Here is a 27,714-nt window from a genome sequence, read left to right as displayed (position 1 = left end):
CTTGCACTATAGTTATAAGGCTAAAATTCACTAATTTTTTTAAACTTTGAAATGTTTTTAAAATGCAAGATATAATGTTAGCAGTACCAACAAGAAATTTAAATTTTACCTCAGGATTGTAATAAATAATTAAGGTAATTTATGTAAAGGCTATTCATTTGGTTAAATGGATTAGGGTGTCTAAATATATGATCAATAAATAAGTTATAATTAGGTTTTTGGCTTGCTGATGGCAAAAAGAATGGGCAACCAGCATCACTATCAGTTTCAAACTTCTGAGTTCAATTATTTCAACCCCTAACTATTTTAAAAAGTGACCATTGGGAAGCAAACTATAGCAGGTAGCCTAGAGTTTTAATCATTTGAGCCCTGTGCCCCTCATTACTCAGGACCACAAACTTCTCCTTTGGGAACACTGAATAAAGTCACATGAATTCGACTATGTACTCATGGGGAAGGGGGTAGAAGGCAAGGAAGGAAAAAGAGAAAAGTAATTTAAATAGTAACAGCAATTCAGGCCAGCATTCCATTCAGTGGGTCAATCCCCTGGAGTGCAGGTGAGATAGGAAATATGAATCCATTGGCCTCAATTCCCAGAGTTGGAAAAGAGACACAAACCACACATACTGTACCACCTGGGCAACTTCAGTGATTTATGGGGTTTTTTTTTTTTTGAGTGCTATTTTCATCTTAAGTTTGACTTTAAGATTTACTTCTGCATAGACTATATAAGGTACAATTCTACTGCATTTGAGCCCTCTTGCTAATCATGAAAATGACTGGACATATGAATATGACTGTATAGGGTTAGGATAAGACAAAAGTCTCCTATGGAAAGGAAATTTAAATTGGTCATTCTATCCCACCCCCAAGGTATCTGATGCCATTAGATACTTCATGGGATAAGCATGAGGCTACACACTGCACCTAAATGGCTATTGCTCTCTTCCTGACAAGCATTCTCACTAAGTAATCAGGGCTAATGTCACGGGGTTATTCCTCAGTCCCTTTTCTGATGAATACTATAAACTGTACCTGGTCTCTAGGCTGGCAGCCTCCCGAAGCATCTCATCTGTGACTGTGTCCGTGTTATAAAACTCTCTGAGTGATTGCAACAGCTCCTTCTTTCGATCAGCAGGCAGGCTCTCAGCATTGAGCAGGGCCCTGGCCCCGGAACGCACCTGCCGGCGCTCAGGATCTTCTAAGAGACGCAAGCCCTCCTCAGAGCCAATGGGTGCCTGGAACTCCTTGGCCAATTGCTGCTTCAAATGGTTGTCATAATAGTTAGAGATGGCATGGCAGGAAGTGCAGAGCAGCAGCACATCGTGGGAGTTATGGTCCTTCATCTCGATGGGGAAGTGCTTCCGGTATTCATGTGGAATCACATTCTTCCTGAACAAACCCATCCAGGAGGTAATGCTCATTAGCATATGACACAGAACATGCATAGAGGTAGCAGGCAGGCTACTAGGATTTGGCAATGGCCTAGACATGACTGAGAAACCTTGGGCACCACAATTCAGCCGAGATTACATAAAGGTAATAATGCTACCTACTCCATTATTGACCCACCTGCCTAACTGTGCCTAAAGGTCCTCTCTCCTTGCAGTACAGATCACCTGCTACCAGGCTTCAGTGGAAGGCCAAGGGTAGGGAGAAGGCAATAACATCCTTTGAGAAGATTGTGCTTCCAGAAGGAAAAATGTCAGAGGGAAAAAAAAAAAAGACAGTCTAATGGTCTTTAATATCTGGAAAATAATCACTCAAAGAAAATTGTAAGTAACCTATACTCTTGAAATTTTTGAAGTCTGGTGCCCTGAAAAAGTCAATTTCCTTCATCTGAGGAATCCCTTATTCTGAGATGATGTCTTTGATTCATCAAAATCCATCATTGTTTTCTAATGAGAACTAATCTTTCAGAAAAAACTCCTGACAACCACAACTACTTATCTCACTGCAAGGAGAGAAAGGAAGAAACTGAGTTATTCCACAGAATCCAGGGAGACAGTCCAGATGCCTTGGGTACCTGGATGCAGTAGGCATATTCACTTTCATTCTGTAAGGACCATGATGAGAAATACACTTCCCAGACTATTCCAGAGGGTGCCTTCAGATTATCAGAAATTTCATGAACAGTAAGCACCAAGGCTCAGAAAGCTGTGAGTCACTCAGGGAGGATTAGAAGGACAAAGAAAGACAGCTTCTGAAGGGACATGTTTCTGGTTCTTCATGAGCAAAAGGAAACCACTCTCTTTATAGTAAACTATTACTGAGAAGAGTATTGCATTCCAGATACAAAGAACTGGGCTTAGGAGGGGGCAAAAGCCATTATCACAAGGTCAGGCAGAGTTTTGAAACTGAAGCTGTTGGGAAAAACTGGGATATCCCCTAGGGAAAAATCTCTTAGCCAAAGTAAGCAGATTCAACTAAGCCCCTGAGGGCTCTGCATGTGGCTACAAAGGCAATTTCTGTCATATGCAGACAATCAGGACAGCCCAACCTCACACTCACCGAATGTAGGAGTCTTTCTTGCCACACACTACACACAGGTTCTCTTTTACCATCAAATAATAGTCTCCTGGAGATTCAGGTCTTCCGGCAGGTTCAAAATGTAGCTTGACCACAAAGGGCTCTTCACTCACCAGCTCTTAGAGAAAAGAAGTGTTAGTGCTTATCCACCTCTTCCCAAGGAAGAAGTACCACCTTAATTGTTCTGCTCTGACTTAGCAGAGATGACTATTTCGATTGTGAATATCAGCCCCACTTGTCTCAAGTTCTGTCTGCCTCCTACCTTTCCCTCTCTCCCCCTTATCTTATGTCCCACACCTGCTAGCATCCACAAGCACCTCTTTATAGCTCAAACATGACAGTTGAATCTCAAACCTCCAATGCCTTTGTCCAGATACCACTGAGCTTTTCTTCGATCACAAGTGCAGAGGGGCTGTCCATCAGGAGCATGGAGAAAGCAGTTGTCATAGAGGGGTGATTTTCTGCAGGGAAGAGAGAGAGAGAAATCTAAAACTAGAGGCTTAACTGTTGCAAGGCAGTAGTTGCCTTTCCATGTTCTCTTTTGAATGACCCAATATATTTCAACAGGACAGTCAAACACTACATTTATGACACAAACAAACAAAAAACAGACAAGAAACTATGTTTATTCCTCCATCTGCAGTGGGCTTGGAAACAACCAAACCTGAATTGTTTATAATTCCAGTTTTTATACTTATGAATTGACACATTAGGGGGTGAGTTGGGTAGTGTTTCTACAGCTCTGTTATGAAAGCAAATAGGAACAGCACCAAGAAAATGCTCTACAGAGTAATCACTGGATTAAACAAAGTAAATTAAAGAACTTTAAGCTAAAGTAATTGCTGCACCTCCCCCTGCAGTGACCTTTAGGGTTAATGTTCCCTAGGTCCGGCTGGGCAACCAGTGCGCAGGGGGAGAACAGCAAAACCCTACATACCTGCTGCACCTCCCCCCGCAGTGATGGCCATGTGGATTTATTTCTGGTTTATATGCAATATTTGCTTCAATATGATTATCTAATTCTAAAGGCACGTTGCTATGGGGACCAAACTTTCATTCCAAAGTATTTATTAGTTATCTTTTTCTAATAGAGGAATAAATTGTACGGGAAAATTTTCATTGGCCAGAAAATAACACTGGCTTAGAGCTGGATGACATTTTAAGTAGTCATATCAGATGCATTTCTCCTAAAAAGTATGAGGCACTTCATGTTATTCATTTTCACAGCTAGCATGAACCAAGCAAGGTAGTAGTAGTTATATTCTCATTTATAACTGGAGAAGTTATAGGTCTGAATTCACATCAGGGTCAGTTAGATTAAGCTCTCATTTCCACCCCAACCGTCAAATAAAAAAAAAAAAAAAAAGGATAAAAGAAGGGGAAAAGGAGAAAACTACACAAATAAAGCCAAAGAGAACTCCAAATGGTCTTAAAGGAAAGAAAAAATAAAATTAACCCCTGGAGAGGCTTTCCTTGCTTCCCACACAAGCCTCCCCAGAAGTAAGGTGAGGCATCATGCCTTTTGCTGGCGGCTGAGTCACTGACTCTTTAGTAGACAAGGAACAATTCAGTTACCTGGCAGAATAGCCCACTCCCAGTGGCTTTCTTTTATGTTTTCTGGGGTCTCTCCCTTGGTGGCTGCCTGACATCATTCCATCATTCTTAGACTTCTTATTTCTTAACTTTTGCTGAGATTCTGTTGCTTCCCCTTTATCCTCTTCTCCCAATCTGCTAATTCTTTTGCTTCGGAATGGAACGTCAACTACATCCTGGCATTTCTCCAACACTTTCCTCCAGCCAACGTGGTTACTGTTTTCTTCTAGAGTTGAATTCCTAGAGAAAGGGTATCCAAGAAGATGGAGAAAGAGAGCCACTGAAATCTGGGCATCCCTGGCAGCATAAATTACCTGAAGAGAAAAGTCATAGATCAGTGGAAACTGGAAGGTAAACCAGAGAGATAGACTTCAAAGTCAATTACAAAGACAGACAACTTTTCAGATTTTTAAAAAAATTTCTTTTTTCAAAAAATTATTTATACATACAAGAACTGGGGTGTAGGCCAGAGGTATGGGGGGGGGGAGTATTCACCAGAGACAGAGTGGGGAGAACAGGCAGATCTACTGAAATACACTGCTGAGGGGAGCAGCGGGTGAGACAGGAGAGGTCTGCTGCACCATGTGGGTTAGCTTGCTGGTGGGGGGATGGGACTCAAACTATGGTGACTGGTGATAGCTTGATAGCACTGTATCTTTAACCCCTGTGCCACCAGGGAGCCCCCAACTTTCAGATTCTAATTCAAAAGGTACAATCACCTAGGCACCATGTACTTCTTTTTTTTATTTATTTTTATTTAAATTTTATTTTTATATTCCCTATACAATTACAACCCCCTTATTTTTACCCCAAGCCCTCCTTTCCCCACCCCCCACCCCCCATAGAGTGTCTCTGGTTCATAGTTGTTTGTTGATTTTGATATTTTCTTTCTTATAGTTATTCTTTGTCCTGGTCCCTTATTTAAGTTTTCTAGATTCCTACTATGAGTGAGACCATCCGGTATATTTCTTTTTTTTTTTCTGGCTTATTTCGCTGAGCATGTTCCCTTCCAGCACCATCCATGTTGCTGCAAACTGCATGTGTTTATCTTTTTTGAATGCTGAGTAATATTCCATGGTGTATATGTACCACATCTTCTTGATCCAGTCATCTATTTTTGGGCATATGGGTTGTTTCCAAAGCTTAGCTACTGTAAATAGTGCTGCTATAAACATAGGGGTGCAGGTGCTCTTTGGAATTGATGTTTCTGTGTCCTTTGGGTAAATACCTAGGAGTGGAATTGCTGGATCATATGGAAGCTCTATGTTTAGTAGTTCAAGAAATCTCCACACAGCTCTCCATAGTGGTTGGACCAGTTTGCACTACCACCAACAGTGCAGGAGAGTTCCTTTTTCTCCACAACCTTGCCAACATTTGTTGTTGCTAGTTTTTTTAATATGTGCCATTCTCACTGGTGTAAGATGGTATCTCATTATCATGTACTTCTTAAAGGCTTTTTATTAAAAACTTTATAGAATTTCAAACTATCCAAAGATAAATAGGATAGTGTAATGAATCCTCATGAAATCACAGCCTCCCTTGTCTATGTTTTCACTAAAAACATGACAACTCTAAATATTTGAAAATCCTCACCTTAAATCAGTGACTTTTATTCTGTCTACTACCAAACCTGTTGATCAGATTTTTCTCAAGTTTGGAATAGGTAGTAACTACAGATCTGGCAACCAATACATGAAATTCACTTTGGGGATAGGAATCATGTAGAACCGCTGAAACCAAGCTTCATTAAGATACCTATATGACTGTCAATCAGAAGTTACCTACCAAATCTATTAATGAGATATTAAAAACAAATAGATTTCAAACACAGGCTTCAAATCAAAAGTTGTAAGGGTCCATTTCTGTAATTTAATAATGATAAGCAATACTCCCACCCAACATAGGCAAGCTGGTCATAAATAAAAGTAGTCAAAATTATAAAAATATCTTTTCCTGACAATGGGTATAAGGACTTTAAAATTCTTTTAATTTATATTTGCTAACCAAGCCTTCCAAACAATACTATTAGTTAGGCTTTTTAATGTTTTTAGAATAAAATAAGTTTGGGTAAAAATTTCCACGTAGACCCAACAATCCACACATCTATCAATAAGCTGTTTTCCACAGAAAAGGCTTGAATGTGAAGAATACACAGTGATTTTTAACAAACTGTTTTCAAATGATAAGGAAACCAAGGCACTTTCAATATATTTGATGTTGAAACAACTGGATGTTCAGATGCAAAAGTATGAAAATGGGCCCAACCTTATATCACACACAAAAATCAACTCAAAAGTGGACATAAGCCTAAATCTTAGAGCCAAAACATAAGAGTCTTAGAAGAAAACAAGAATAAATTGGGTTAGACAATGATTTCTTAAAGGTGATATCAAAAGCATGAGCAATAAAAGAAAAAATAGGTAACTGGATCTATCACAACTAAAAACTTTTTTTTTTAAAGATTTATTTATTTATTTATACAAGCACTGGGTACAGTCAGAAGCGAGGGAGGGTGAGAGAATTCACCAGAGCCAGAGCGGGGAGCAGAGCAGGCAGAAGGACTGAAGTACACTGCTGAGGGGAGCAGCGGGCGGCAGGAGAGGTCTGTGCACCATGCGGGCCCCTCCTCCGGTGGCCGGGGAGCAGCTGGGGATGGAACTGGTCCTGCAGAGGCTTCAGGCAGCTTCGCAACCCAGCGCTTAACCACTGCGCCACCGGGGAGGCCCTCACAACTAAAAACTTTTGTGCTTCAAACAGCTTTAAGTAAATAATAGCCTGCAGCACTGCAAGAAAATATTTATAAATTATACATCTGATAAGGGAAATATATCCAGAATATACAAGGAAATCTTAAAACTCAACAATATGGGGACAAACACAAAATTAAAATATGATCAAACGATTTGACCAGGTATTTCTCCAAAGGAGATATACAAATAGCCAGTATTATATGAATATATATTTAGCATCATTCATCACTACGGAAATGTAAATCAGAAGCACAATGAAATATCACCTTACACCAGTGAGAATGACATATATTAAAAAAACTAGCAACAACAAATGTTGGAGAGGATGCGGAGAAGAAAGAACTCCTCTACACTGCTGGTGGGAATGCAAACTGGTCCAATCACTATGGAAAGTTCTGTGCAGATTCCTCAAACTACTAAAAATGGAGCTACCATATGGCCCAGTAATTTCACTCCTAGGACTCTACCCAAAGGATGCAAAATCATTAATTCAAAAGGAGATCTGCACCCCTATGTTTATTGCAGCACTACTTTTAATAGGTAAGGTCTGGAAACAACTCAAATGCCCAAAAATAGATGACTAGATCAAGAAGATGTGGTATACTACACAATGGAATACTACTCAGAAATCAAAAAAATAAACTCATACCATTTGCAGCAACATGGATGGAGCTGGAAGGGATTATACTCAGTGAAATAAGTCAGAAGGAAAAAGAAAAATATTGTATGTTTTCACTTATAGGAGGAATATAGGGAACCAAAATAAGGGATCAGGGAAAAAATAGTAACAATAAAAAATTAACAGGCAACTATAAATCAGAGACATTCTGTCAGGGAGTGGGAGGGAGAGGGATTAAAGCAGGGGAGGGAAGAGCACAAAGGACTACGGCGATGGTGTGCAGGTGAATTGGTGGTAGGAACCCTACGGGGACTACACCTGAGGAGAAAGCAAACATTGTACAAAAATGAACAATGATGTAAAATATATATAAATAAATTATAAGTGTTGGTAAGAATAAGTGTTGGTAATTATAAGTATTGGTAAGAATATGGAAAATTGGAACCCTGATGCAATACTAGTTGGAATATAAAATGTTGCAGCTACTTTTGAAAATAGTCCCTCAGTTAAACATAAAGTTACATGATTCAGCAATTTAGTTTCTAGGTATACATCCAAGAGAACTGAAAACATATGTCTGAGTAAAAACTGACACACAGATACTCATAGTGACATTATTCATAGCAGCCAAAAAATGGAAGCAACTCATAACTCCACCAACTGATGAAATGTAATGGAGTATCACTTAGCAATCAAAAAAGAAATTAAGTACTAATAAATGCCACAACATGGATGAACCACAAAAACATGGTAACTGCAGGAGCCTCCCTGGTGGTGCAAGGGGTTGAGACACAACCTATGAAGCTATCCGCAGCCACTGATGCACAAGTTCCATCCCCAGCCCGGGAGCTACCCACATGGCGAGCAGACCTCTCCTGTCTCGCCCGCTGCTCCCCTCAGCAGTGTATTTCAGTCAGTCTGTCTGTTCTGTTCCCCACTCTGTCTCTGGTGAATCCTCTGTACCCCAGTTCTTATATGCATAAGTAAACAAATCTTTAAAAAATATTTGAAAAATAAAAACAAAACATGGTAACTGCAGAAGTCAATCACAAAGACCACATACTATATGATTCTGTTTTAAAATGTCAGATTTAAACAATGTTTTCTAAAATCTCAAGTATTATGTTTATAATTAAAATTAAAGCAATGACTTCAGATAAAAAAAGAGTAAGAATCTTTGGAAATTCTAAATTCTGACAATAATATGGATCACAAATTTGGTTTCAAATTGGGCAACAATGAACTTTTCCTCCCCAACTATTTTGACAGTTTTTAACCTACAGAAAAGTTAAAAGAATAGTAATGACACCTCACATTCACAATTGTCAACATCTGCTTATCTCTCTTTATAATAAACACATCATTTTATTTGGCTAAACACATTTCAATACTACACAGTTATTAATAAAAAGATGAAATAGTGTCCCTTGGAATAAAAGTAATAGACTTTGAGGTGATTACATTAAGTGAAGTAAGTCAGAAAGTGAAAGATGGTTTCCCTCATCTGTGGAATATATATCAGATGGTTTCCCTCATATGCGGAATATAAATAGCCAAAAAACATACACAGACAATACAACAGGAACAAATCGTGCACTGATGAAAGAATTTACTGGTTACCAGAGGGGATGAGGGGAAGGAGGAGTCAAGTGTGACGGTGGGGAGGAGGGAGATGGGGTACTGGCCTGGGTGGTTTGGAGTGGGTGAGTAGAACATGTGCTTATACAGAGGAATAAAAATGTAATCTCAAAGTTAAAATTTTAAAAAATTAATTAAAAAATATATTTCAAAGTTAAATTGTAGAATTATGCCATTCATCCAGAAATACCTGCATGGATATATTCTAAGGACAAGGACACCCTCCTACATAATCACACCACCATTACACATTCAAGAACATGACAAAATTCAGTAATACACAATTCTATTCTAATATCTCATATTGTTCCAAAATGTCTTTTACAGATTTTTCAGGATTCAGGACTTTTAGCATATTTACGTCATTTTGCAACCACCATTACTACCAATTTTGGAACACTTTAAACACCCCCAAAATGAAACTTTACATCTGTAAGCAGTCAACTCCTAGTTTTCCCAGCCCTAGGCAACTACTAATTTGTCTATCTCTACAGACTTGTCTATTTTGAATATTTCATATAAATGGAATTATACAATATGTGATCTTTTGTGAATGACTTCTTTATTTAATATAACATTTTCAAGACTCCATGTTATAGCATATATTATTTTTATTTTTATTTTTATTTAAAAGAGGGGCCTACGTTTTGTTTGTTGTTTTTTTTTTTTTTTAAGATTTATTTATTTATACAAGCACTGGGTACAGTCAGAAGCGCGGGAGGGTGAGAGAATTCACCAGAGCCAGAGTGGGGAGCAGAGCAGGCAGAAGGACCGAAGTACACTGCTGAGGGGAGCAGCGGGTGGCAGGGGAGGTCTGCGCGCCATGTGGGACCCTCCTCCGGTGGCTGGGGAGCAGCCGGGGATCAAACCGGCACTGCAGAAGCTGCGGGCAGCTTCTCAACCCAGCGCTCAACCGCTGCGCCACCGGGGAGGCCCCTATACCATATTTTATTTATTCATCAGTTGATATATTTATTCAATACCTTTAATATGAACAGTAAAGAATATACACATTTGAGAAAATCTTTAATGCAAAAGAAAAGGACAAATTAAACATTTAAAATAAGGAACTCAGAGGGGAAAAGGCAATGCAGGAAGAAGAAAACTTCAGAAATCTTTAACACTCTAAGATAATAGAAGATATATCCATTACACAAAAATGAAAAATTAATTTAAAGAGTATATTCAGAAAACATAAGGAGCTCTTATAACTTAAAAATATGATAGGGGGCCTCCGTAGTGGCACAAGGGGTTAAGCACCGCACTATGAGGCAATCTGCAGCCTCTGCAGCATGATCCCCGTCTGGCCAGGGAGCAACCCACATGGTGAAGCAGACCTCTCCTGTCTTGCCCGCTGCTTCCCTCAGCAGTGTATTTCAGTCAGTCTGCCTGTTTTGCTCCCCACTCTGTCTCTGGTGAATCCTCTCACACCCCCCGCCCCCGCATCTCTGGCCTGTACCCCAGCTCTTGTATGCATAAATAAATAAATCTTAAAAAAATAAAATAAAAAAATATGATAGGAATTATTTAAAATTCAATACAGGGCCTTTCCAGAGGCACAGCAGTTGAGTGCTGGGTTGTGAGGCTGCCCGCGGCCTCTGCGGCGCAGGTTTGATCCCTGGCTGCTCCCTAGCCACTGGAGGAGGGTCCCACATGGCGCGCAGACCTCTCCTGCCGCCCACTGCTCCCCTCAGCAGTGTACTTTGGGCCTTCTGCCTGCTCTGCACCCCGCTCTGGCTCTGGTGAATTCTCTCACCCTCCCGCGCTTCTGACTGTACCCAGTGCATGTATAAACAAACAAATAAATAAATAACATGCCTCTATTAAAAAAATAAATAAATAAAATTCAATACAAATATTGGAAGATAATTTCTCCATAGGTTACAGATATGAGAAATCAGGGAGAAAATATTTTTCTAAGATAGTAAGAAGTTCAATTCAGGGATCCTAACATGCTAATAACATGAGTTGTAGTAACAAAAGCAAGGGAAGTTTTCAAAGAAATATTGTGAAAATAATTCCATGACCTGAAAGACGTGAGCATCCAGATTAAGTTGAGTAAATTCTAAAACTGTAACGAAAAAATTGCCCACACAATTGCCCATGTATATCTACATGAATTTTCAAAAACTAAGAATAAAGAGAAGATATTCTAGAAAGAAAATCAAGTCATATTGAACACCAACATTGGAAGCTATAAGACAATGAGCATTGCCTTTAAAGTTCTAAAGGCAAATTATTTCTAAAATGCTACAATCAGCCAAACTATCGGTTAGTAGAGAAGGAATCCAACATCTTTTCAAACAACCGGGTGTCATATATTAAAGTCCCTTTCTCATGAAGTTATTATGAATGTACTTCACCCAGACAAGAAAGGAAAAAGACAATGAATTAGAAAACAGAGGATCTACTATAGAGGAGATGTGAAAGGAATTCCCAGGATGATGGTAATTAAAAATCCAGGAAGAAAGGTGGGCAGCAGAGCTGGAGAGAAATCAGTCCCGAAAGAGATGGATGACAGGGAAGGGACATCTCCAAAGGAAAACCAAACAAACAGGTTGCCTGATGTGTCAGAATGAGCTGACAGGAGGCCGATAGTAGAGTATGGGTTTGAAAACAGTTGACATGTAGAAAACTAAGAAATGAAAACACGAGTATCACTCCTGCGAAAACAAAAATTTGTGTAAGACCAAAAAAAATGCAGTTTATCACATGGCTTAGCTATAAATAATATCAACGTTAATAGTAGATGTTAATCTGATAAATATGACAACTTACCTATATTGGCAAGAATAAGAGGGAAATAAGTATTTGTTTCAAGTGTAGAAGAACTTTAAGAATATTAAATTGGGCCTCCCCGGTGGCGGAGCGGTTGAGCGCTGGGTTGCGAAGCTGCCCGCAGCCTCTGCAGGGCCGGTTCCATCCCCAGCTGCTCCCCAGCCACCGGAGGAGGGGCCCGCATGGCGCGCAGACCTCTCCTGCCGCCCGCTGCTCCCCTCAGCAGTGTACTTCGGTACTTCTGCCTGCTCTACTCCCTGCTCTGGCTCTGGTGAATTCTCTCACCCTCCCGCGCTTCTGACTGTACCCAGTGCTTGTATAAAAATAAATAAATACATACATACATAAAAGAATATTAAATCATGTTTTCCACAGAAAGAAGTCAGAAGATAATAAGCAAAATAAGAGAATAATATATGCATGTAATAAAACTATAATGATAATTACCAGAAAGAAATGAAATTGGTTTCCTCTGAGAAGAAAGAACAATTAGAAGTAGATGGGAAGTAAGGCAGGGAACTACTTACTATTTCTTAAAAGTTCTGTTAACACTTTGGTTGTTTTTTTTTTTTAAGATTTATTTATTTATGCACACAAGAACTGGGGTACACACCAGAGGTGAGGGAGTGGTGAGAAGATTCACCAGAGACAGTGAGGAACAGAACAGGCAGATTGACTGAAATACACTGCTGAAGAGAGCAGCAGGCCAGAAGGAGAGGTCTGCCGCACCATGTGGGTCTCCTCTCTGGCTGGGGATTGAACTCATGCTGTAGTGGCTATAGATAGCTTCATAGTGCTGCGTCTGAACCCTCTGTGCCACCAGGGAGGCCTTAAACACGTTGGTTTTAAATTATGCATCTGTATTCATGATTAAAAATCACATTTTCTAAAATATCTAACATATCGTATATGCTCAAAAAAATTAGAACAGGGTCTCTTACCCTTTTATTTATTTTTTATTATAAATTTTAATTTTTTTTTATTTTTTACATCATTGTTCATTTTTAAACAATATTTGCTTCCCCCCACCCCCTCAAGTATAGTCCCCATAGAATTTCCTTCACCAATGTACCCGTGCACCATCACCTCAGTCCCCTGTCCTCCCTCTGACCCCTCTCCTGCCTCCTCCCTTGCAGTATGTCTCTGCTTTATAATTGTCTGTTTTTGATTTGTTGTGTTTTATACTGTTATTACTTTTTTTTACACTGATGTCTTATTTGGTTTCTCTATATTCCTGCTATAAGTGAAACCATTCGATATTTTTCTTTTTCCTTCTGGTTTATTTCACTGAGCATAATTCCTTCCAGCTCTTACCCTTTTATTTGAATGGTATCTACATTATTATAGACTGAGTAGTTAATCAAACAATGAGTCTGTTTTAATGCATTGTCACCCAAAACTTATACATATCTCATGTTTGAGGACTAGAGTTTTCAAAACAATTATACTTCACAAGCAATTGACTCTTCCATTCTTCAACTACTCTGACAAGAAGTACCTGGCCATCAGTAAGATTCTCAGCATCCCAGTTGCTGCAACGAAGTAGAAGGGACTTGTCAAGGGGAAAGTTCAAAACAGTCTCAGCAAGTGATTTCAGGCTAAGTCCATTACAGAGCAAATTGTTTCTATAAGAAGTAAATAAAATCACATATTAAAAATGGACAAAAGAAAATGATAGAAAAATCAAAAAGACATAAATGGCTAATGAAAATATGACAGATCTCATTAGAAATCAAATCAAATACAAATTATATACAATTTTCATATCTATCAGATTTCACATATAAAAAACTATATCTAATATTGGGAAGAATAAGCTTGAAGAATCAGTCAGTCTAATACAAAATTCATGAACCTTTTTTACAACCTTTATGAAAAGGTTTAAGAGAAAAAGAAAAAAAAGTTAAATAATAGTTATCAAGATTTTTGAATATGAAAATTCTCTAAATCAGCAATTTTACTTTAAGGAATTTATCCTAAGGATAAATATACATAAAATTTCAGTATTTTAGTGCAGTACTATTTATAGTAACAAAGAATTGGAAACAACCTAAATGCCCAGCAATAGAAAAATGGTTAAACAGTCATTTAAAATAAGAATGTGGATCTATACTGAGGTGACATTATGCCCTTGACATATTAAGTAAAGAGAGATTGTGAAAGAAATCATATAATATGATCCCTTTTTGTTAAATATATATACTACATAACAAATGTATGTATGTGATTCTAGGTGTATAGAGAGAGGAAACACAGAGATAACTAGAAATATATTGATCAAATTTTCATGATGCTATCTCTGCAGGATTTGGGGAGGTTACAGATCTTTATATCTTTCTATATTTGAATTGGTTAATATTCATGTATTACTCTTCAAATTTGTAAAAAGATAAGACTATTTTCATTCATGGGTGAAGACGTAATAAAACCAAACAATACCCTATTTTTTCTGCTCTTCACTTTCTGATTAAAATAGCTGCAGGTTGGTGAAAAAAATGAATTTGTCCGAGGACTAGAGACTTCAACCAAGAGATATATGTGAAATTAAGAATCGATCTACAAAATTGGAGTTGACTTCTTGGATGCCAAGTGAGAGACGAAAGTTTTAAACTGGGACGCTTGCAGGTGGAGGTTCATGCCAGTGTTACAACATGCAGGATTTCCTCAGGTACTGCAGAAAATAGAATCATTATGATGATGAAGAAAAGGAGGTCTTTCCTTACAAAAACAAGCTGTACATTGGTGGATTCCACCACCCCCAAAAGGTAGCACTGATTAAAAAAAAGTAAACACAGATCCAAATATACTTAGATAAAATACATAAAATCTTGGTTCAATTATGTAAAAAATTTATAAAATAAAAAAATAAACACAGAGCAGTTGGTTTTGCAACTCCACAACTGTAAGTTAATTTTTTTTTCCTAAAAGGATTTTGCTAGTATGAGAAGTAATGGAAAGAAGGAAGGAAAAAGGAGAAGGGACTTTGTGTTACATCCTTTTCAATCTTCTCTTGCTGTGGCTCTTTCAGGAGTTATATGAACAAGATTTACTAACGCTGAAATTCATCATTTTTGATCTACCAATTACAAATGCCGCTAAATTAAAAAAAATGTTGGTTCAATTAGTGGAAATTAAGGATTTGAGGGAAACATAAAAATTGCTTTATTAAAATTTATAAAAATGGAATGGATGTTAATTAAATTTACTGTGAAAATAATTTTGCAATACATATCTACAGATAGATTGATAGTTATAAAATCACGATGTTGTACACCTAAGACTAATATAATGTTATATGTCACTTATATCTAAAAAAATCAAAGGTAATGAATGCTTATTATTAAGAAGCCAGACAAGGAAGCATAGTAGTAAAAGTCTTCTTTCTCATAGTCCTACCTATTCCTCAATAAAAATGACTGATAAGAATATGTTCTGGCTCCCTCTAGAACTTTTCTATGTATAAATAAACAGAAGGTTAGATGGAAGAATAAATATAGTTTCTTGATATTTGTTTTTTCCCCCCCCCAGAAATCATGCAACCTTACTTTTTTTCTCCAAGTATATTTTGGATAGAAATAATCTGCTTACATCCCTATCTTACCTATTAGATTAAAGCTTCACAATCTTTTGTTGTACAAGAGTCAGTGGGATACTTTTAAGAGTACAATCTCCTGGAAATTGTACTTACTTTGAAGATAAGCCTGGGGTATGGCCTTGGAATCTGCATTTTAATAAGCAGATTAGGGGGCTCTGACACAGGCTCTGAGGATCACACTTTAGAGAGATTACACTGGAGAGAGTAACTTGGGCCATTTTCGGTTCACCCTATACTTCCAGTGCCCAGATATGTTAGGCAGTGATCTAGTTTGTTTTTACTGAGGTGGCACTGGCTTACCACACTGCATATGATTTAGGGGCATAGAGTCACACCTCTTCAGATCTTTGTCACCACTCATGCCCACTTCCAAAGCATCCATAACTTTTATTTTGCTTTTTATTATGCAACTTGCTTTTCAGTTAATGTATCACCGACTTCTTCCACTGACACTAAGTACTTATTTCACACTTTTTAACAGCTATGTAACTTTCCAATTATGTAATTTTTCATAATTCTTGAAAAAAATAACTATCAGCAATGAAGGGTAGCACTTAACTTTAGTTATTTAATTCCATTTAGGTCATTCTCTTAATGTTATTATTTGGGAAGGCTTCATACTTCCTGGGGATGAATTAAAGACAAAATGCTACCTTTACCACTTCAAAGTTTCACAAAGAGAAATTCCTAGACCAGACCATGTACAACAATCTCAAAAATAAAATCACTTTCAGTTAACATACAATAAAAAATATAGAGTGAGACGAGAAGAACACAGCATTACCCCCTCCAAAAGTGCTCTTATCCAAAGGCAACTGCCAGTAACAACTACATATAGCTAATGTCAGAAGAAACCGATAGCTCATAATGCTAAGTATAATTCTTGTATTATAACATCAAATTTCTTGTAGCATAATGTCCAAAATGTAATTTTAGTACTAAAGTGTATAATAATAAGTTATTATTAAAATTTTAATAAAATTTTGTTAAAAAATAAAGGCCTTATAACCCTTCACTCTTATTCCTAGAGAAGTTTACAGTAATATTCAGCTTTGGCCAAATTTTATATTGACACTTGGAGACTCTGCATTTAGCCAAACAAATTTGGTTCACCTCTCATTTGTATATACTCATAGAGAGGACTGTAACTGCAGAGTAAGAGATCTGTAAGGAAAAACTAATCAGATGATGATGGTGCTAATGGTAGTAGTTAAGATGATGATGTTAATTGTTAAAATTTACACAGCACTTTCTAAATATATGTCAAACATCATTAATAATTTTTTAACATATTTTAACCCATTTAATTCTCACACCATCTTATGACATGGGAACACAATTGTCTTCACTTTACAGAGGAAGGAATTAAGGAATAGTGAGGTTCGGTAACTTCAGACATTCTCATAGCTGGTAGGAGGCAGCACTGGAACTCCCACCCAGACTGTCTGCTGCAGAGTCACCTTCAACACTACATATGACACCTCTAACAGCACAGAATAATGGGGAAGGTAAGTCTGGGAAAGGTGTCATTTGCTGTTATACTCCACATACTTTCCTAGAGTTTTAATTTTTTTTAAATTTATTTATTTATGCATACAGGGGCTGGGGTACAGGCCAGAGATGCGGGGGGTGAGAGGATCCACCAGAGACAGAGTGGGGAACAGAACAGGCAGATTGACTGAAATACACTGCCGAGGGAACAGTGGGCGAGACAGGAGAGGTCTGCCTCGCCATGTGGGTTTCTCCCTGGCTGGCCAGGGATAGAACTTGTGCTGCAGAGGCTGCGGATTGCTTCACAGTGCGGTGCTTAACCCGTTGCGCCACCAGGGAGGCCCTAGAGTTTTAATTTTTTTATAGTAAATATTTTAAAGTTTTACTTGAAAAAAATGATACTTCACTTATAAAAGTTTTATTTATATAAGCAATATTACTAACTAAAATTTCATTTTGTACTAAAAAATTATGATAGGCATAGATTTTAATCACACCTTTCTTTACTTTGTCAAATTTCTGCACATTTAACATCAGTGTTATTTGGGACAAGAAAAGAGACTATTTCAGTGCATGTTATTAAAAGGAAAATGCACTTAAGAAGGCAATTTAGATTTCATAAAAAAGTTAAAATAAATTTCCATAAAATAGAATTCCAAGGGAAAGGGAAATCTCTCTTCCTCCCAGTCAGCGACTAGGTCTACCATCATTTTTGGCCTAAAGCAGGGTATACAAACTCAAATGCTTATCAGAATGAGTGTGGGTTGCAATGGGAGTGGTGTGGACTCTGACTAATTGAATTAATAAGCCTGCTCATCCAGAGGACAACAACTGGCTGGGTAGCGAGAGACTCATCTTTAGAGCATACTTATTAATTCAATTTGTTTAACTGTAGCTAACTAGATTGTCTAATTTTTTTAAGAGAAGCTAGAAATACAGATTTGTTTTCTTTTTCTTAAATTTTAATTTTAGGTATTACAAGAACACAGACTGTTACAATTAATCTGATGTATTTAAACTAAGATTTCCCTAAAACATCATATGGGGAAGAAAACAAATCCCCTGAAACACTTGTGGCCCTAATTTAGTCAGCAGCGCCCATCATTTTACAACTCTTACCTGAGAGACACACCTTACTCAAGTTTCATCTAGAAAGACCAATTTAAAGTAACTAGTTTTCTCAGAAATTGGAATACTTTCTCACAAATTCAATATGCACATTAAAATCTTCAGGATTCTACAGGATTTTAGATGGTTCATTACTGATTTTCATCAATCTACAAATCTCACTAAAATATTTGCCTCACAGCTACAGGAAGCCTAGCATTCACAGAACATACCTCTGCCTCATGGCTAAATAACGAAGGTCCAGGTATCCCCTAACAACGAGGCCATAATCCTGCAGAAGCTTGCTGGCATCTTCTGAACATCCTACTCCAACTTTTAAAACAGTGCCATCTGCCAAAATGTCCAATAATGTTTTTGGTAGTGTTTTTCCTCCGCAGGTCAGCTTGGGCAAGCGAACCAAGACACAGAAGCCACTTGGAGAAGCTACTTGTAGGAGTGACAGAGGACTGGCTTTGCCTTCCAAATTCACCTGCAACAGAAAAACAAGGCCATGGTTCATCCACAAGCATAGCACCAAGTGCACCATGAAACTGTAGTAAAAAGGTATGGGGCCTCCCCTGGTGGCACAGGTGGTTGGGTGCAGCCCTGTGAAGCTGTCCGCAGCCTCTACAGCGCCGGTTTGATCCTGGCTGGCCGGCAAAAATCCCACATGGCGCAGCAGACCTCTCCTGTCGCGCCCGCTGCTCCCCTCAGCAGTGTATTTCCTCAGTCTGACTGTACTGTTCCCTGCTGTCGCTGGCGAATCCTTTCACCCTCCCACGCATCTGGCCTGTACTCCGGTTCTTGTATAAATAAATAAAAATCTTAAAAAAAAAAAAGGTATGAGGCACATTCTTAACTTCTAAAGAGAGCAATTGACCAGTTTTTGATTCATATCTAAGGATAAGCCTATGATAACAAATGCAATGCAAACTGTGAAGCAGCAGCCCAACAAAGGGCCAAATTCCAGGATCTGAAATAAACAGTTCATAAACAGGGTCCAGCAGACACTATGGATCTTTGGGACATACATTAGCAGAGTCAAATTAAGTATACTCTTTTAAAAGGCTAAGGTGGCAAGAAAGAGTCAGGATCTGAGTGCCAAGTCATAAACATACACTTTTCACTATCTAGATTCCCAAATGAACATGCTAGTAACTAACTCATTTATCATATCCTCACTTTCTCAAGATCCAATTTTTTGAGAGTTAAGAAATAACAGTGCTATAAATGTTACCTACTAATATAACAAATCCTAGCAGTACGAAGTACTTTCTTAGCATTTTATGGTCATAAATATTGTTCATAAAAGAAAAATGTACATTTATCATAAGTTAAGATCCTTAAGAAATGAAAATAACTATATATTAAATGATCTAGTTCTTAAATTTTGAGGTCATAGGTAACTTGGAGAAAATGCTTAAAGTTAAGGAAGTTATCCCAGAAAAATTTATATACAAAATTCACATTAATTAGATCTCCCTGGTGGCACAAGGGGTTAAGCACTGCACTGTGAGGCAATCTGCAGCCTCTGCAGCACGAGTTCGATCCCTGGCCGCCCAGGGAGAAATCACATGGTGAAGCAGACCTCTCCTGTCTCGCCCACTGCTCCCCTCAGTGTATTTCAGTCAGTCTGCCTGTTCTGTTCCCCACTCTGTCTCTGGTGATTCCTCTCACCCCCCACATCTCTGGCCTGTACCCCAGCTCTTGTATGCATAAATAAATAAATCTTAAAAAAAATTCATATTAATTAAAGATTCCCTAAAGCTGTTCATGGGACAAAGGTTATTCAATAAATGCAATCCTTCTCACTTTTCAGAAGAGAAAACATAAGGCCTATTGGTGAAGTAGTTTGCTTAAATAATGAGAGATAATGGCAAAGTCAGATCTAGAACCTAAATCTCCCACTCTCAAGAAAAATAATTCTCAACCAAGATTAATTTTGTTCTCCCTCCACCTTCCCTCACCCCTCCATTCCATGGAACATTTGGCAATGTCTGGAGAAATTTCTGGCTGTCACAACTTGAAGGTGTCTAGTATACCCTGGTATCTAGTAGGTACAGACCAGAGGCTGCTAAACATCCTACAATGTCCAGGATAGTTCCTCACAACAAAGAATCACCTGCCCCAAATGTTAACTAACAATGGGGAACCCAGATCTAGGCAGTTGGGTTCTCTGTCACATTATCAGTGTGCTAGACCTTTGACCAGGTGCCGCCGTGTATGCAAAATTATGTAAGGGATGAAACCTATCTTAAGGATTACCACCACATAGGAGTATCATGCACATACGCTCACACCACAGGAATTAAGTGGTAAATACCAAAGTAGAGAGATATTTCAGAGCTGGCGTAACCAAAATCACAAACAGGAAATAGTCAAGATCATAAAGAATACCTATTGAAAACCAAAATTTGGGAGGGGCTTTACCTTCAACTTCTGTATCAATGCTAAATCAAGTTTCAACTCACAAAAGCCTTAGGATTTGATTTCCCTTCTCAGGCACTACTTTATCAATGCTATTTCCATATCCTCAAATGAAAGCATGTCAGTGTCACCTCTAACGTGTCTATTTCTTGGGGCTCAGCCAAGATGAAATAGACCTTTGACTTGGGTGCCTAGTCTATAACATTTAATCAAGATGAGGTCAAATCAAGATGAGTAATTTCCTACCTCTATAATGCCAAATATGTCCAAGAAGAAGCTATAAATCTCTACTAACACATAGTACTGCTAATTTGACATAAGACTCACTGCAAATTCCTAAGGCTAGATCTTTGCACATCTTTAGTCAGGTTGCTGACTAAAATACATTAAATACATAGGCAGATATATAAGTTGTCATTTTAATACTGTTAGTGAATTGTGCTTAAGATTCAAATGTATTATAATGACAGCTTCCCCACTAGGAATCCAAATGTTTATGATTTATACTGGATATAGATCTGGAAGCATAACTATTCTAGCAGAGTCAATTTGGCTTAAAGAATAAGATTATCTAGTCTTTACTTCTCATATATTCCCCTTTTGCTTTCTAATAATTTTTTGGTCTTAATTATCACTTATTACTCATAGTAAACTATGAAACCCTTGGCTTTCCAATGTTTTATTTAATAAAGAAAAAAATGAACCATTTAAATTTCATTAATATTTAATCCAGTAAATTCTGATTTTTCTTGATTAGTTAATTCATATAAGGAGTCATATATTATATACATATGTATTTATAACTATATACATGTAGACTAAACTTTGTTATACACATAATTAAATATACACGAAAGTAAACATTTCTAATGAATGGTGCCACAATCATTACAGTCAAGCAGATGCAGCCTCCGCCAGATCGCTAGCATAGCACAGTCAAGTCAACCCCTTGCATTCTTCAACACTGCTGCCAAAGGTGGGTCCGTGGGCCAGGTCTCGTCTGAGCTGTTTCTAGTGTTCCAAGACAGCAGAAAAGGTCTGTGCTCTGAGCACTGGGGAGAGGGCATTTCGTTATAAAAGTTCCTGCTTTCGGGCCTCCCCGGTGGCACAGCGGATTGAGCGCAGCGCTATGAAGCTGGCCACAACCTCTGCAGCGTGGGTTCTATTCCCGGCCAGCCAGGGAGATACCCACATAGCAGGGCAGACCTCTCCTACCTCGCCTGCTGCTCCCCTCAGCAGTGTCTTTGTCGGTCTACCTGTTCTGCTCCCTGCTCTGTCTCTAGTGAATTCTCTTACCTTCTTGCGCCTCTGGCCTGTACCCTGGCTCATGTATGAATAAATAAATCTTTTAAAAAAATTAAAAAATAAAAGTTCTTGCTTTCACAAATTATGACAGAATTTGTGTTGGGTGATGACTTCACATGCCATACTAGCACAAGTGACAGGTGCACCTGTGGGGAAAAATCTGATGATGAGAATTTCATCCTAGGGAATAAAGGTCCCAGTATCTTGCCTATGATAAATTCTGGGCCCAACACAAATGCTTCCTAGTTTTTCATCTACACTGCCAAGACAGAATGGTTGGATGGAAAGTATGTGGTCTGTCCAAAGTGTAGGGTAGCATGAATACTGTGGAAGCCATGGAGCTCTTTGGGTCCCAGAATGGCAAGATGAGCAAGAAGATCACCATTGCTGTCTGTGAACAAATCTAATAAATTTGATTTGTGTTTTATCTTAGCCACCAGAATATTCCTTCTGTATCTCAAGAAAGGAACCTTTCAACCTCATTTGCCTGAAACATCTTATAATCTTTATGATCTCTCTACAGTTCTTTGGGGTCTATGTTTTTTTTTTTTTTTTATCCTCTTCCAAGTCTAGCTAGATTATAAAGTTAAGTATATGCTTACAAAATAAAAAAAAAATTGATAGACAAAATTTCTAACACCTTTTTTTTCTGTATTTCAGGGATTTACTTAGAGAGCATAGGTTTAGAAATCTTCCTTCCTCCCTAAGGACTAGTGGACAATCCATTTAGTTTCAGGATTCTTAAAAGTCCATAACTAATAAAACTTGATGCCAAGGTCCATGACTCCTCAACTGACCCCACGCAGGCAGCAGAGAATAAAAAATGATCTGGTTTCATCGGGGCTGAAATAGGTTAACTAATGTGCATCCCTACTCTGGAGTTAACATATCAATTAAATTTAGGCCATGGCGTTGAGACAGGAAAGAGCTTGCCCTAGTCAAGTGACAGAATAAAGGCCCAATGTGGCTGGATGTTAATAAAAGAAGGATGGGAAGACTACAGAAGGAGACAGAATCAGCTAGGTGAAGAAAGTCCGAAGCATGTGAGTCCTTAAGAAGATGTAGGTAACTAAGACATCTGAATTTTATTTAAAGCAGTAGAAAGATTTTAAGTAGAGTACTGACATGATCTGATTTGCATTTTTAAAAGATCACTTTAATTAATGTATAGAGAAGGAATTGCAGATACACAAGAATCCAAGCAAGGAAGAGGGTCAAGAGAAATTGCAAAGGTCTAAATGAGAGATGCTGAATATTCCCTATTTGCACTAGGGAGGAAGTAAAGGAAATGCAGAGAATGTAAACTCTACTTTAGAGAGAGCACTGTTGATACTTCCTAATGGGAAGGGAGAAGTTAATAGTAAGAAAAGGGAGTAGATCTCAAGCAAACAGACAAAGCTAAATTATGGTGCTTAGGTATGCATATTTAAGTAGTAAGAGTATAAAGAAAAACAAGAAAGTGAGTGTCATGAAATCAGGATAATGATAACCTTAGGAGAGGAAAACGATTGTAAGGCGACACAAGGGGCGCATTTGAGCACTAGCAGTCTCCTGTTTCTTGACCTAGTTTCTAGTTTCTCTGCTGTTCATTTGGCTATTTATTTTGTTTCTGGAACTAGGTTTAAAAAATACTCAAAAAACAAGTTTAATAACAGATTGGATAAAACTAAAGGAAAAAAAAACTATGAAAGAGACCTGAAGAAATTATACAGAATGAATCCAGAGAGACTAATATGTGTTAAATACAAAAGACACTATCAGACACATAGAATAGCATAAAAATCAAGAATATAGCGATGGAATTCCAGCAAGAAAGGAGGTAGGGGAGCAACAGAGGAGTTAGAGGAGGAAGAAAAGGAGACTAGGGAAAGGTAATCTTCAAAAAGAACTTAAAAACTGGTAAAAGAGGGCCTCCCCGATAGCACAGCGGTTGAACGCTGGGTTGCAAAGCCGCCTGCAGCCTCTGCAGCACCGGTTTGATCCCCGGCTGCTCCCGGGCCACCGGAGGAGGGTCCCACATGGCGCGCAGACCTCGCCTGCCGCCTGCTGCTCCCCTCAGCAGTGTACTTGGGTCCTTCTGCCTGCTCTGCACCCCGCTCTGGCTCTGGTGAATTCTCTCATCCTCCCGCGCTTCTGACTGTACCCAGTGTTTGTATAAATAAATTAAAACAAAAAACAAAAAAACAAAACAAAAAAACTGGTAAAAGATACTAATTCTCATATCCAGATCTCATGCTGATACTGAAAGTGGAAATACAGTAGAAAACAAACTCTAACTTCATCACAGTGAATCTTTAGAATCACAAACTCAGAAAGAAGATATTAAAAGTAAAAGTTATTACAAAATATTAGACTACCTACAAAGAAGCAACACTTAAACTGACAGTTATCTTGAACAGGAACAATGATGAAAGTCAGAAGACAATGGAATACAATCTTGAAAATGATGATAAATTCTGAAACTAGAATTCTGTACACAGTGGAAATACCTTTCAAGATGAAGGGCAAAATAAAGACTTTCAAAACATTAACAGTTTATTATCGATGAGTCCTCAAGTAATAATCTTCTAAAGAATGACTGTTAAGGAGAAACATCCCCAAAAAGTCTGAGATAGGAGGAATGATAAGCAAAGAAAAAGGTAAACATTTTGGTAAACCTAAATAAATGCTGGCTGTATGAACAAGGACATGAACAACAATAACTAAAAACACTCAAAAGTGAATGAAAGAGAAAGGGAAACAGAAATGAAAGAATGCAGAGATAAAGGATGGATGACTTTTCATCAAGTTTTACCGTGGCAGCAGAGAAATGTAATCACACCAGAAGGAAGATGTGGCATCTATCGCGAGTTCAATATATATCAAAAGTCAAAATGGGGCCTCCCTGGTGGCTCAAGGAGTTAAGTTTCAGCACTATCAAGCCATTGGCAGCCACTGCAGCACCATTTCAATCTTCCCCATACCTCCCCCGCACCCCCCTGCACCCCACCCTTGTCTGACCCCCCAGGGAGCTGAACCACATGGTGCAGCAGACCTCTCCTGTCTCTCCAGCTGCTCCCCTCAGCAGTGTATTTCAGTTAGTCTGCCTGTTCTGCTCCCCACTCTGTCTCTGGTGAATCCTCTCACCCCCACAGCTCTGACCTGTACACCAGCTCTTGTATGCATAAATAAATACATCTTTTTAAAAATTGTGCTTTAGTTTTTATTGGGGTAATCTATTTGAATCTTTACATACAAGTCACCAAGACTTAGGAAGATTAAGTAGCTGGTCTAAGATCACAGAAAACTAAGTAGTGAAAATGGAACTCATACTGGTCTAATCTCCAGAATCCATGACTGTAAGTACTCTCCTATCCTGAGACAAGAAACAGTTTCTCCTGCTAAAATCTGCTTATATAAGCAAGTTGAGAACAAGCCAATTCCCCTTTAATTTTATTCTCTACTTGACTATTTCAAGGTCTACTTGGAAAAACAGAAAAGATTTTTCTTTTAAATTTCTGTGTTATAACTTACCCATTCACAGTCCATTCCAAGTACTGGAAAATCTTCTAGCTCACTCCTAAGCAAGGGCTCAATTTGATTCCACTCTGCCTCCTGAGACACAGTCACCACCTTTGCTTCCAGGATCCTCTGTTTCCATGAGGCTCTGGGGGCACCAGCGTGCAGCTGGTCCTCTTCTGGAGCAGGCAGCTCTCTCCTGCCTGGCACTTTCCATTGCTGCTGAGTAACATGGTTTGTTTTACTCCTCCTCCGGCGCTGGATGCCTTTCCACAGGACAAAACCCCCCACAACCACGCCAAGAAGGGTGGTCACTGTCAAAGCCACTAAGTGCTGTCTAAACATCTTCAATTCTTCTGCTAGTTAGGAAAGCACATCACTAACTCCACAATCTGCAAAACAAATGACAAAATGTATTTATGCATAGAATATAAACCTTCATGAAAACAAGTTTTCCCCCTAAAAAGTGATCTATTTATTATAATCCATGAGCCCAAAAACTTTAAAAATGGTTACATATTTCCACATGAAACTGATAATTTTTTTCATTTTTCTACATTCAGTACTCCAGCTCTATCTCCAGCTGTCCAGGGCTTCCTTACTCATATAAAATCATATATATCAAAATAGTAAGTCAGACTCTTGCTAACATTAGTGAGTAAATTTTAGTTAGCAGATCTCCTTCGGGGGTTTGCACTTTCAACCTTCAATCTCTAAAAATGGAATGAAAACTTCGGCTTTTTCAATAAAATTCTAGTCATTGTCAAGTTGGTGGTAGCTAATTTTACTTTTCTGGAAAGTGTGGGTAGTAAGGACTGGAGCAAACAGCTTCATTAAACATGGGTTTTCTGTTGCTCCAGAATGCTCAGCAGTCTTCCATGGGAAGTTATGAGCATAAATTAGGGCAGTGCAGAAGGGAAAAGAGGACTAGAAGAGAAAGAGAAAAAAGACTTAGAGAGCAATCCATGATGCTCAGAGGAGGCTTCAAATGGAAATGTCCTCAAGATAAAGGTAGAATAACATAAATAAGTGAAACAAGTCATGGGCAAAAAAACTGACACAGAGGCTCTATTAATTATGTAAGAAATATCTTCATTTCTATCACAGTCTCTCTCCATTTTTCTAAAATGTGCTTTTCTCAATCTATTTTTGGCTTTCCTGTTTTTGACAGACAGACAGATATAGGCTACTATTTCCATACTATTTTAAAAATAACAGTAAACATGTAACAATAAATGGCAAGTGGCCTTTGGCCTGAGTGACAGGGAGAGAACACGTGGCAACAGCCATTCAGCAGAAGCTAACTGATGCAGGGCAGGAAGAAGGCCCAGAGAGGCCAGTTAACTTGACCATTCAAATGAAGTTAGATATCTGGATTTTATGTGAAACGTCACCATTTTTAAATGTTAGCAACATATTTACAGTTTTTAAACCAATGTGCCAGCTAAACGAAGACTGGGCTACACATCCGTGGGCTCAGGTCTGAAATCTATACTGTCCCAAAGACACAGTGACCTGCCAGACCACCTCCACTTCTCCATGGCAGCGGTTTCCCCTGGATCTGTACTGTTTTTTATCTCTTTTTAAAAATGTTAAAGACATAATTTTTAAAATAATTAAAAATTTACTGGTCTATAATCAGTTTATGGAGATATCTGGCTATTGGAGAGGAAAATTAGGAAAATTAGCATTGCAACAATTTTTACAATACTAATGAAAATGATAAAATGACTATGCTGTTTTGAAAACATTTACTTTATTACAGAAACTGTGTAAGTACTTGTATATGCTTTCTCCAGTACTTTTACTGAAAAGACAATGAGGCTTAATGAGATTAAATAACTTGTGAAGAGAGAATTCTAGTTAAAATAATCTAAGAAGATACAAAAATCTCTAGAGTCAAAAGCTTAGTTCAAATCCAGTCTCGGGCCTCCCTGGTGGCGCTAGGGGTTAGGACGCAGCATAGAAAGCTAACCACAGTCACTGCAGCACGAGTTCGATCCCTGGCCAGGGAGCAACCCACATGGCGCCGCAGACCTCGCCTGACTCGCCGGTTGCTCCCCTCAGCAGTGTATTTCAGTCAATCTGCCTGCTCTGTTCCCCACTCTGTCTCTGGTGAATCCTCTCACCCCCACCTTCGCACCTCTGGCCTGTACCCCAACTCCTGCATGCGTAAAAATAAAGTAAATCTTAAACCAACAACAACAAAAACAAATCCATTCTCTGCCACACAATATATTAACATGGGCAATTTAAGCAATACAAATGCTAGAGAAAACATTAAAAAGGTAAAATCTTAACACACAGTTAAACTTAAAAAGAGGAGAAGGAAACCATCAGATACTAGAAATGGAAAAGAGGAACCCACAGTGGGTGGGAGAAAA

The 27,714-nt window shown here is 38.4% G+C and overlaps 1 protein-coding gene across 1 annotated transcript in view; it reads right to left on the bottom strand.

Moving 5' to 3' along the window:
• Positions 1-25,675, bottom strand: part of EXD2 (exonuclease 3'-5' domain containing 2) — a gene marked incomplete at both ends in the record, with an annotated part of 29,170 nt that extends 3,495 nt beyond the window's left edge. Inside the window, 7 exons of the mRNA XM_084239628.1 lie at positions 1,036-1,392; positions 2,512-2,647; positions 2,884-2,990; positions 4,105-4,436; positions 13,406-13,532; positions 18,334-18,590; positions 25,346-25,675. Coding sequence (XP_084095754.1) covers positions 1,036-1,392; positions 2,512-2,647; positions 2,884-2,990; positions 4,105-4,436; positions 13,406-13,532; positions 18,334-18,590; positions 25,346-25,675 — 1,646 coding nt within the window. The remainder of the gene's footprint in view (positions 1-1,035; positions 1,393-2,511; positions 2,648-2,883; positions 2,991-4,104; positions 4,437-13,405; positions 13,533-18,333; positions 18,591-25,345) is intronic.
• Positions 25,676-27,714: the final 2,039 nt, after the last annotated feature.

The sequence above is a fragment of the Talpa europaea genome (assembly GCF_964194135.1).
Source record: "Talpa europaea genome assembly, chromosome: 8".
Lineage (NCBI taxonomy): Eukaryota > Metazoa > Chordata > Mammalia > Eulipotyphla > Talpidae > Talpa > Talpa europaea.
Note: the sequence above shows the minus strand (reverse complement) of the source record. Positions and strands in the feature narration are given on the sequence as shown.